This window comes from Amblyomma americanum, chromosome 2, assembly GCF_052857255.1.
Source record: "Amblyomma americanum isolate KBUSLIRL-KWMA chromosome 2, ASM5285725v1, whole genome shotgun sequence".
Lineage (NCBI taxonomy): Eukaryota > Metazoa > Arthropoda > Arachnida > Ixodida > Ixodidae > Amblyomma > Amblyomma americanum.
In genome coordinates, this window is record NC_135498.1 from 187,464,370 (window position 1) to 187,476,948 (window position 12,579).

The following is a 12,579-nucleotide window of genomic DNA, read 5'->3' on the forward strand; positions in this document are numbered from 1 at the left end:
GAAACCGGATACGCTTAGCGACGACTATAGGGCAGCCAAAGAGTTGATAGCGCAGTTCGTCGCCCAGCACACCCGCGAGCGGCCACGTTCCGGAAACCTCGGCTCACACGGTGATTGGCTCATTGGTTCAGCGGTTTGTGACTCGCAGTCGCACAGCTAGAAAATCGAGCAGCGAGAGACTAGCCCGCAACTGTCGTTTTTTATCAAAGCGACCGTTTGCGACTGTCGCTTTTGGACCAAAACAGTCGCGCGACCTCCGCGACTTTCAAATGCAAATAGGCCCTCAAAGTCAGGTCACAGTGACGGCTTTTGGTCCGGAAGAGCTGTATACGCACTCGCGTAACAAAGCGCTCTGACTCGTGCGACTCTAGTCGACGTAGCCGGGCTACTGGATAACAAGGAAGCTTTAACATGGCACCGTGCAACCGTCGGCTCTGGCCTACATTCCTTTGCCAATTTAAGATATAAATTCCTACCTAATTCTCCAGTCCTGCCCTCGCCATTTCAATTGTATACAAAATGGTCTGCAAGGAGAGGTCGATATTAACGCGTTAAGGGCCCCGTGTCGCAGAAAATCCGGCGGCGTCGGCGCCGTCGTTGGCCGTGAGCGAGAAATCAACGAAAAATCCCAGGAGAAGCAACCTAAGACACGTACTCTTGTGACGTCATCACAACCTGGCTACCGGATTGTGACTAAACTGCTCCGGTTGCAGCTTTACTGCCAGGTGGCAGTAAAATTAATGATTGATCGCGAGAGCTTGCTTGGGAAGAGCATCCTGAGTGTCACAAGCCCAACCAGTGGCAGCCTCTGCCATCGCAGGCCAGCGATCCATCGCTGAGCTTCTTTTAAACAGCGCAAAAGACGCGGACGCAGAAGGAACACACAAAGCCAACTAGCCCGTACGTCTACTCTTGTATCGCTGAGCTGCTGCCTCACTGCGCCAGGACGGGTAAGAAGGATACCAGGGATCGAGACTGACAGATTACGAATTTGGGGACACTCACCCATTAAAGCTATCACGTCATACGCTTAAGGTGGAGCTTAAGTGTCCCTTCCAGGTTTTTTGTTCTGCCTCCGGCAGTAATCCGCCCCATTAAAGAAAGGATCCAGAGTGGCCGATATTAATCAAGATTCGTCTCCTGCGCCACTTCTGTCTAGCTTGTTTCACTCCCTCCATCCTTCTCTCCTGACATTGTTGAAGCGGCCACGTTTCGATTGAGGGGCTCAGCTGTTTTACACTTTAAATAACGGCGAGCTCGACTCCTCTGTGGCGGCACTCTGTCATCTTGAACCTCCTCGAACGTCTTCAGGTTGCTGTCCTTGAGTGGACAGCAATCTTGGTATCAGCACGTTGAGAACTAAAGTTCGGTTTCTATTCTGCAGGCGCTGGGTTGAATGACTGCAGCGCAGGCGCTGGCGAATCCGTGTGACAGAGGTGTAATGGTGACGCCGCCAAGTTAGTCGCAGCATGTTAGCAGTTAGTCGCACAATTGTCCCGCAGTAAATAAGTAACGTCGCTGCGATGTACACGCAGGAACGGCGCCAGCCACCGAGTGATTCGAGTGCACTTGACCAGAACCCGCCTGTGGGTGCAGGTGCCGATGCGTGGACGAGGCGTCGTGGAGCAGCCAGTCGCTGAGCGCCAGCGCCTCGCCACAGCGCCAGTCGCCCATCATGTCCTCTTGCTGCTTCTGCTGCGACACGCGCAACGGGTCTCTGGCCACCGCCGTTGCGTCCATCGTGAGTGGCACTCTGCACGGCGCATCCTGAGCGCAAACAAACTGGCACTGCTCGTATTCAGGCTAACAGAGCTATGTTCAGCACACCCTACAGGAAAGGCCTTAGCTTGAATGACAGCCAGACAAAACTTATGTACAAAGAGTAGCATAGATGGCTTAAGGATTATGGAGGTTTAATGTCCCATAGCGATGCAGGCTATGAGGGACGCCGTAGCGAAGGGTTCAAGAAATTTCTACCACTTGGGGTTCTTTAACGAGCACTGACATCGCGTACTACAAGGATTCTTGAATTTCGCTTCCATCGAAATTCGACCGCCGCGGCCGGGATCAAACCCACGTTTTACGGGCCAGCATCTGAGTGTCATAACCACTCAGCCACCGCGGCGGCTTAAATAATAGCATAGTGGCCAGCCTAACAATGGTTATATGGCCCGCTCACTAGACGTAGGCAGGGAGCCAGGTTATAGTTGAGGACGATGCTTTTCAAATTACCTCCCACGTTCCAATGCTGGAACTTGTCAACGATTGAAGTCAACTTTCCTTCAAATTAAGGGCAGCGTAATTGGATAATTTTTTGTAACAAAAGCAAACTGTTTATGTATTAGAAAGAATATTTGTTCTGAGAAAATGAAAGACGCAGTAATTGTCTCACATCTAGGCGGACACCTCAACTGCGTCTTGAGTGACGGTAGAAAGGAGGGATTGAAATAAGAAAGAGTGAACAGGGCGCAGTAGTGGAGGACTCCGGAATAATTCCGACCACCTGGGCATCTTTAACGTTCACTCACATCACACAGCACACGGACGCCTTTTGCGTTTCCCCTCCATCGAAACGCGGCCGCCACGGCCGGGTTCGAACCCGGGAACTGCGGCTCAGTAGGCGAGTGCCTTAACCGGTGAGCCACCGCAATGTGTCCGCAGGGGATTTTTATCTCATATTAGGCATTTCAACAAGATGAAGAGAGAAAGAGAGAGAGAGAAACAAAAGAACAGAGAGGCTGGTAGGTTAACTAATGGACGCCTTGTATGCTACCCAAGGGTAACAAAGGATGGGAAAGAAAAGGAAAGGTAAAATAAAACTCAGCAGGCTGCCGGCGAAAATCGAACATATACTACATGCGCATGTCGCGTGCGGTGCTCAAGCAACTGATCTAAGGCAGCAGCTGCTTCCATTCTACTTTCCAACGTAAGTTTGTTTTAAAAGTCCGCACATCTGCCCTCGGTTAAAGCCGCCAACAACGCTTCGCAGTACTGAACAGGGCGCCAGTGTAAAAGTTGCATACCGGGGTCTAGATGAGCCGTGAATGGGGCCTTTACACTGGGCAGGCGTCATACGAAGGAGGGGGCGGCAGTACATTCACTAAAAAGAAACCCCAACCACACTCGCCGAGGGAGCGCGAAGAATTAGCACTACCTCAGGGCACTCCACCAGCGAACGCGGTTCAGCGAATCATATCGTCACATCTGTGCTCATTTTGTGCTTCGTGCTGTAGCTTCTGCTTGTAAATTTTATCGATTCTCCCATGACTTCTTTACACAGCAGACGGCGATCTCTACTATGTGACTCGTTGTTGTTCGAAGGTGTTTGTGCAAAAAGTGCGGGCAGACGGCTTGCGATCAACAGATTAACCCAGCGCGAAAGAACAGGACACGAAATACAGCACACAACTCAGGATGGGAGCTCTCCAGTCCTTCCTTCCTTTGTGGTGGTTTGCTGATGGCAATAAATCAACTAGCCCGACCAAAATCCTGATTCAGCGCCCGTCCTGTCGTCAGTGTTTTTTCTTCTGATGTCCCTGTCTGTTTCCGCGCTGGTCATCTCGAATAATGTCCCACTAACTCGCCCCATCGGCAGTTTTGATTGCGAATCTGTCAGGAGCAAGACGTTGTTGGTGTATGTCCTGCTGCCGGAACCTGCTACTGCTTTGGCAATGGGTGCGTCTTTGAGGCCGAAGGGTGGAGTTGTCGGTTCAGCAATCCGCATGGCATAGCGGTACTTTTACTTTTGTTGCAACTTGGCCTAACACGGTTTGAAAATAACAGTTGTTATAGGCTACAGCTCTACTGCGCTGATTCTTAGATTATTCCCAAGCTCTTACTCGCGCCAGAGAGTTAGTCGCAGATTGCTGTTTGCGCGTCTCTCGCTGTCGAGAAAGAAGCGCATGCCATGAAAGTAAGTCTACGTGCGCACAGCCTACGAAAGTAAAGACACATTCTCCGTCATAACACCTAGTGAAGGACCAATAAAGAAAGGCGTCTTCGTTGTGCGCGCACTTACTGATTCGTTCCCCACGGGCGGAAGCCACCGCCGATGGCCAAGCCCATGCTTCCATTTGCTCTTACCCTGCCGGAGACCTTATAATCGTATCGGAGCGACGGCGCTACGCTTTCGCACCTCGATTGCCGCCTTCGTCTACTGTTCCGTCTGTCCTTGCGTTCGAGGAAGTGGGCTCCGTAATCGTCCGACCGTAATGGGCGCCTCTGTCTATCCAAAGTGACCTCTCTCCACAGAGCAAGTTGTCCTCCCTGTGTCCTACGCTAGTGCGTGTCACGACGGAACTGCGCCCTGACGGCAGCGTCTCCTGAGCGGTCGTTTTCCTTCTGGCGGGCGTCACTTACACCTGCTTTTTTGCGGCTCTCAGGCGAGGCGCACTATCTACGCTGATTTCGAACTACACAACAAAGTCACGCTTGCCATCTTATGGTGGGTTAAAGACGATAAGACAATAACGACAATAGGGTGAGAACGGCGATAGTGAAGAAAAGAGTTTGAGGAACTCCAAAAGGACTTCATTTTGACTAGCTCGGACATATCGATTGAAAAAATGTTAACACAAACAAATTATCAATCGCACAATAGCGGACGGTCAAAAAGCTATATGGTCAGCCCTCCAGTGTGATTCGTTTTTAGTGTGCGCTAAACTTTTTCCAGTAGTATTAGTAGTAGAAACATTTATTGGCACGTCAAAATCAGACGAAGTCTCTGCTGTGGGTTGTGTATCTATTTCAGTACTCCAATAATCTTAACCACGCTGATCTTTTGAGCAAGGAAGCGTAAATATGCACTGGTCTCTTTGCTTTTGCGGCGTGCCATCACACAACGTCTTCAATCTAGTAAATTCGCAGACACCCATAAAGGCAGCAGTGGTGCCGTCGCTCGGCAAAATGGTACGTCTTCTCAAGAAGCCTCGTCAACATTGCGACGTTCGCAGACCTCATATGTTCATCGGCTGTCAGGCACGTGATTACTCAGCGCATAGAAAATCAAAACCAAAATGGTGCGATTAGAATGCAGCGCTTGAGAATCTACTGAAGACAGCAATCAGCGAGCCGTTAGTTCACCGTCGTAAAGCATCGTATGCCGATGAAAATGTCACTGAATACTATCAGAGCCTTTTCAGCTGTTTTTCAAAGTGGTATTCGTGTCAACTAAGAACCCTTGCTCTGAAATGCGATTTCGTTTGGTCCAGTGTGTCCCGGATTATCGGGCGGGGTGCCCACTGACGACATAGCGCTGCGACGAATGCCGCATATGATGCGCAGTGACGCAGGAAGCTAGGAGAGTAGCGGTATACCCATAATCCGTATCCTACTGCATACGTAGCTGTGCTACGTGTGAACCTTTTTTTCATTACCGGAAGAATTCTAAAAGGCAGTACCATAAGTCAAATAGAAATGACATGACATAGAACTACTTCTAGCTGAGCTAACTGCTAAGGAGGGCGTTTACATACGTTGCGCTAATATTCTGGTATGGGTTAGTTGGTTGATACTTTCTACGAAAAAGATTAACACAGCGCAAAAGAGCGATGGCATCATAGAAGAAACACGAAAGACAGGACGGGCGGTGCGGACCGACATTTGGTGCACTGACTCGGATGCTTTACTGTGCAGGTCGCCTGAATCTTCCGGTTCACAATCGGGCATATTTTAGCCAACTTAGCGGGGGCAGAAAACACAATGTTCACACCATACCTGTCTGCATCCTTTTTGACATTGTGCGACAGTTTGTGGCTGTATGGAATGACGGCCAAACGTTTCTTTTCGTTAATATATTTCCCTCCTTCGCCTAGCTTCACTTTCGGGAGTAAGGCTTCGCACAGGCCTGATATGAGGAACGGTAAGTAAGCAGCCAAACGAAGGCGTTGAACCTGGTTGCCGCAGCTAGAATCAGCCATGTGTTAGCTACTCTTTGTTAGTGGCGCATGAAGTGCACCAGTTACGGCTGCCTGTTTCACAAGTTTAGAATGCGGACTGTCTAAGGCTAGCAAAACTTTCTTCGAACTAACGCTATAGGATCAACGCGCACGCACGCCACTCAAATGTAGAAATTTCATCCTGTTCTCTTTTTGCATTTCCCACGTGATGTTCATTCCATTACAACAGTTCTTGAACACACCGACGATTTCCTTGACGGCTTCAGGCATATCGGTGGCCGCTGCACTGTCTAACAAAATTAGGAAATCATCTACGTAATTAGACATCTCGATAATGAGCTTGTCATTTAGATGTTCTTCAACGGTCCTATTTATGGTGGTCAAGAAAATAGCTGACAGCACTGGGGCAACAGAAGAACCAAAACAGATTCCCGATTTTTGAATCTGGAACTGGTCAAGGTACGACACTATTGTGGACTGCAGGTAAAGCTCTAGTAGGCTGATGAACTTCTCTTGGCTCATTCCGGTTGCATTCTGAAAAATGACGGCGCCGAACTCGTCTATCCTTTGGAGCATAGCTGTGATTAGTCCTTCATGGGGATTAGAGTAAAAAGCTCCCCTACGTGAATTGAAAAGGTCGTCGCAGCTCCTTGCAATCCTTGACGACGGTCCTCGAGTACTTCCAACGAGTTGCATACTTGAAACGGGTCAGCTGTCAAGCTGTCACGGAGAAAATGTCCAAGGTGTTCCAGTCAGGTGCCGTTCCGAAACTATTGTTCGTAGCGGACATTCAGGCTTACGAGTTTTCCCTGTGAGGAACATTTCAAAGCATCTAGGTTTTACTTTTTTCACTTTTTTGCTATTTATCTCAGGTGGCACTCTTTAACAGACGTATCACAGCCTATTTCTTTCTTGTCTCTCGAGACTTAAGGGTCTTGAAATTTTCCTCTATGGCAGTCAGTGCTTTCTGATTAAAAACACGAATCGGCATTACAACAAATCCTCCTTCTTTGTCTGACAGCATCACAGTTAAGTTGTTGTCTTCCAAAAATTTCGTGACTTTTATAAGTGCCGGACGTCGTTTCTGGCTGTGACTAACGTTTTTGATGAACCAATCCACACCATCTCTGCTGAGCCGTTCGATGCTGATGATTAAAGATTTTTATGGCGCAAGGGAATCTATGGCCAAAGAGCGCCATGGCCCAAGGTATCTTCAATTTCTCAAGGTGGGGTCAAAGACCCATTTCCTAAGCATTTCACCCTAAGTAAGCCGAGCACCAGACTAGGGAAAGCTTGTACCCATCGTAACACCAGTGGGTACCCGGCGGCACTGGGGATCGAACCCCGCAGCTCCCCCATGCGAGGCGGATACTCCACCACTCGGCCACCGCTGCGGTTTATGCTGAGCCATTCCTTGTCCTGGGTGTGCGACCGGTCAGCCACCTCCTTAACCGTTGCCAGCAACTGAGATCGGGTAGGAGTCGGCCTTTTCAGCAGAATATTCTTGATGGCCTCTGTATGACTGGCGCCTCCGAAAATGCAACCGGAATAAGCCAAGACAGGTTTATCAACCTAATTGAGTTTTACGTGCAGTCCACAATAGAGCCGTATCGTGACCAGCTCCTGATACAAAAATCAGGAATCTGCATTGGTTCCTCTGTTGCCCAAGTGCTATCACGTATTTTCTTGACCGCCACGGGTAGGACAGTTCAAGACCATCTATATGACAAGCACATAGTGAAGATTTACCCTTACGTGAACGATTTCCTAATTGTGTTGGACAGTGCAGCGGCCATCGACATGCCTGTAGCCGCCCCTTCGTCGGGGTGTTCAAGGCATCTTCTGGTGAAAGGAATTTCCTGTGTGAAATGTCAAAAGAGAACAGTATCCAGTTTCTAGATCTGACGCTGTTTTTAGTCGCGAGGCTGTGTGTTGCTCTTATAACGTTTGTTCGAAGAAATGTTTGGTAATCTTCGACAGTGAGAATTCTAAACTTGTCAAGCAGGCAGCCGTAACTAGCACGAAGTTGGGAACACATGGCTCCGACAACCAGGTTTAATGCATTCGTTTGGCTGGCTACTCACCGTTCCTCATATCAGGCCTGTGCGAAACCTTACTCCAGAAAGTGAAGCTAGGCAAAGTAGGGACAGAGCCGAAGGAAAAGAAATGTTTGAGGGTCATTGATACATCCACAAACTGTCACACAATGTCAAAAAGGTTTCAGCCAGGTATGATGTAAACGTTAGGTTTTCTGCACCATGTAAGTTGGCTAAAATATGCGCGATGGTTAACCGGAAAAATCAGGCGACCTGCACAGTAAAGCATTCGAGTCAGTACACTTAATGTCGGACCGCCGCGCCCGTCCTGTTTTCCCTGTTTACATACAGGGTGTTTTGCATATCTTTAACCAAGGATTTAAAAAAATAAAAAAGCGGGAAACTGTAGACAGCTGAAACCAACGACACAGTGTGAAAAAAAGGCTTCCTTGAACTAGGCGACTTCACTGCCCTACTTTCCTTTTGTGTATTATCTATGTGAATTGGCGTTTCAATTGGCTGTCTGTGGCTAGCCTATCGCTTATAGCCAATTAAGGCGCGAGTTTGCCATGTACCGGCAGAATGTGCTGATGCACTTTTAAGGCTACGCTTACAGCGTCGCAGGCCGCTCACTTCAAGGCGTTGAGCACGTACACTTCGTGCATTCAAAACGAGTTAGGCAACGCCATAATAATGTAGCGCAAGAGCACAATCACGTGTTATCACTGTGGTTGGCACTCATTGTGGTGTCTCCAATGCTCCATAACCCTTCGACAACACGACACTGCACCCGGACATGTGAGCGGCCCAGCCACTTCTGCACCCTTTCATAGAACTAGCACAAACACTCAACACTTAGAACAAGTGCTTTAACCTCTCCTCCATCGCGCCCTATATCCTCTCATGCAAGCAAGAATGTTTTGCTGCTATCTCTTACCCTTTGAAGCAAACTACTCTGTCTGCGCCTCAGCTCTTGTTGAAGACGCAAATCTCCTTCATAAATGCCCCTCCCTACTGCACTATGAATAATACTTCTCTCCTGTCGATAAAGCCACTGCTTCAACCATGATAATATTGTAACGAACCGTACGTCGGGACGGAACGGTGGCTTTGCCGCCTCGAAGAAGTTGACCAGCAGGTGTCGATGGGTAACATGAATTAACTTTATTTATTTAAAATGGGTCCAAAACATGATTTAAACTGAACAAAATGACAGAAAAGGTATAAAAGTCATACCAAGGGGCGCGCAACATCTTCCGAGCAGAGGTCCCGAGCAGCAGGACCGCAGCCGTTCCTTCCTCTTCGTCGCGCCAAAACCCCCTCTTAAATACGTTCGCACAGGATCCTGGGGACACCTTTAGTAATCAATCGGAAATCCAGTTGTCGAAGCCAATGACAACGATTTCGTTAAAACGATAGCAGCCAATAGCACGCCGGTGCCCACGAGGTTGTTTACTCGAGAGCACCGCGTAAATTCCACGAAGACGCGCGCATTTACGCTTGGCACACAGATACAAACACACAAAACGACATCCGAAACAAAGGGAACGCAAACTTCCCAGTCGATGCACCACGCAACCCGCCGTCCGCGCTCTCAGCCCTCGCGGCTCGTCTCCGGCGCATTTTATCGGCCGGGCAGTGTGCTGCCCGAAGCAATTACTTCGCGCGACTCTCCTGGAAACCACGGGGGGTCCGCGCGCCCGCTCCGGTGTCTCTGACACGGCCTTGGAAGACATTGTCCCCCTGCAGGCAGCTAACCGTGCGTCTCAGTGCGTTTTACTCTAACTAAACATTCGAACAAAGCCGAGGAGCGAGCCGTACAACGCCTGCTTTCAAAGACCAAGGGAGAAAACGGCTCTGCCAAATGTCGGGGTATGAGCCCCTCTAATGGCTCCCCCCACAGCAGAGAGTACAAAGACAGCAACAGTCGCACCGCGGGGAGAAGAACACATTCAGCTTGTTGGAAAAACTGGCGCACGAAACCCGCGAAGCTCGCTACGCTACAATATGATCACAACGGGACTACCGAGGACTCCGCAAGGGAAGTAATCTCCTACTACAGCACATAGCGCTCACAAATCCGCGACTGGAAACCACTAAGCAAAAATATGAACCTCGAGAACCTTTATTTATTTATTTATTTATTTATTTATTTATTTATTTATTTATTTATTTATTTATTTATTTATTTATTTATTTATTTATTTATTTATTTATTTTCGATACCCCCTTGGCCCACAGGGTATTACTGAGAGGACACGTACATACAGAAAATAGGCAATGAGGGTCATGTCTTGCCTTCCCCGCATTACCCCAATCGTGGCGCTCCAAGACATGCGCAGCTGTATACACTAGATGAGCTGGCGCAGCAACGACGCGATGCTCGCAGCCTAAAGTCAAGCCTTACACACACAACGTGTGCACTCAAGGAATATGCTTCATCGCACTCCATTCTACAGCCGCCCCCGGCAGTTCTTCCTCCTTGGCGATTTGTGCTGCTAAGCGACAACAAGCCAACTGATCTAAGTCGGCTCAGCATCGTCGTTTCGCGACCGAATTACAGAGCAAGACGCCAATCTGCCGAATGGCGCAATCATTATGTACGTTGACGCTAGCATCCAGGCCTCTGAAATAACAACGGCGGTTTACTGCCCTTGCAAGCGTGCCCTGAAAAAAAAACGCCCAGGTTTGGTTTCCCAGAACCTTCTTCCTCCTTCTGTGTGGAGATGCTTGCTGTTCAAAACGCATTTTACTCTGTGGCTGCCGTTCCCATGGTACCAACGGCAAGCATGGCCATTCGCACCGACGCCCTTCACGTCACACGCCTAATATACGACGTGTCAGTCGCACGCCAGAAATCTGGCAAGACATCCATAGTCAAGCGGCACGCATCCCGCAGCAAATCCGTATTGAGTGGGTCCCGCGTGACCTCCTGAGCGCACAAAGCCGCGCATATTCTGCGACCCGCCTTTCGACCCCAACCTCGTCTTTGCCTCGAGTCCTAACTCTGGATCACAACACCCTCCTTTAAACAAGAAAGAAACAGCTCCGGCGCCGCACAAGTGCTCTAATCCCTCCGTGTGCGGTAACCCTCCCCCGTGGTCTTACCCGTGCAGAGGAGGTTGCACGTCGGAGGATACGGGTCGGGGTTGCCCTAACTCCAGCTGTGACACGCAAGTGGCCGCATTTCAAAGATTCATGTCAAAGAACAGAGACTTTGAGGCGGATATCCACCACCTTCTGTGGGACTGCCCGGCGCTGAAGCCGACGAGAATTCGGCACCTGGCGGCAGTGGGACTCTCACCGGACAATCCGGATTGCTATATTGCCTGGACACAGGGTCCATATCATCGTTCACTTCTTGATTTCATCAAATCAGTCCGCCTTTTTTCATTTATTTAAGCATCTTACTCATCTCTCACTTCATAGTGTTTATGCCCTGAGGCAATAAACATCGTTTCAAAAAAAAAAAAACCGAAATTGATTAGAGGGGGGATAACGCATTTAGCCAAAAAAAATCTCTGCACACAATTGTGACAAAATTGAATTCAAAATTATTTGCATCCATACATGCACAGACAAAAAGCCAAATGAATTCGGCTTGACGGGGTCTGTACCCCATACAGAAATGGCACTATACACAATAAAGAGAAAACAAACATACAATTATAAAAAAACGAAAAAAGCATTAGTGAGCACTCTATAACAGAAATACATATAGGTAAGAACATCAGCGATAGAATGCGGCAATGAATTAAATTATCAATCAAATCAAATCAAATCAATTTATTCAAACATCCTGAGATGCTTAGGGGCACGGACAAAAAGCCAAAGGTGGCTCGACGAGGTCCGTGCCCCTTACAAGGCATACAGTGGAATACGTGGAATGTTTAAAATACAGGCAATGAAATCAGCAGGAAACGGAGAAAACGCAGAAAACGCAGCTGCCCACAAGGCAGAAAGGCGTACAAAATAAAAAAAAACGAAAAATGCAGATAACGAAAGGCAAACAGAGACGAGGTGTACGGATCATGAAAAATGTAGTGCACAAAAGTGGCTAAGAATAAAAAAATGCACGGCACGAAAGTGAAGTGAAGAAAAAAAACGAGAACAAAAATAACACACATCGCTGTAACTGGGCTTATTTTACAAACAAAACAAAGAAACTCATAATATTGCCACGTACATTTCTTTGGCTAGAGAAACATGCTGCGCGATCCCTGAACGACTTGTTGAAGACATCTCGGTTATCTTCACCGGACAGTTCGTTCAGGATAGCTGGGAGACGATATTTTAACAATTGTTTCCCGTGATTGGTGCGGCATACATAAACTTTCCATTTTTCCGGATTTCGTGTACAATACACAGGATAATTCGTAGCAAATGCGGCTAGCACTGCTAAAGAATTGTCGTGTTTAATTATTTCTGACTTGTAGTGACGGATTAGTCTGTAGGAATATAAAGATTCTATACCGATTATGTTAAATTTTTTAAATAATTCGGCTGTGTGTGAATAACGAGGGACTTTTGCAATAATGCGGATAGCACGTTTCTGTAAACGCAGCAGTTTATTAGTATTATTAAGCGATGTGGTTCCCCAGACAAGCGCGCCATAATTCATTACCGAGGAAAAAAGGGAATTGTAT

At 48.1% G+C, this 12,579-nt stretch overlaps 1 protein-coding gene across 1 annotated transcript in view; it reads left to right on the forward strand.

The window, feature by feature from the left end:
* The window catches only part of LOC144120302 (uncharacterized), a 76,150-nt gene that overhangs the window by 3,662 nt on the left and 59,909 nt on the right, over positions 1-12,579 (forward strand). The window contains exon 4 of the mRNA XM_077652691.1: positions 1,597-1,741. Coding sequence (XP_077508817.1) covers positions 1,597-1,741 — 145 coding nt within the window. The remainder of the gene's footprint in view (positions 1-1,596; positions 1,742-12,579) is intronic.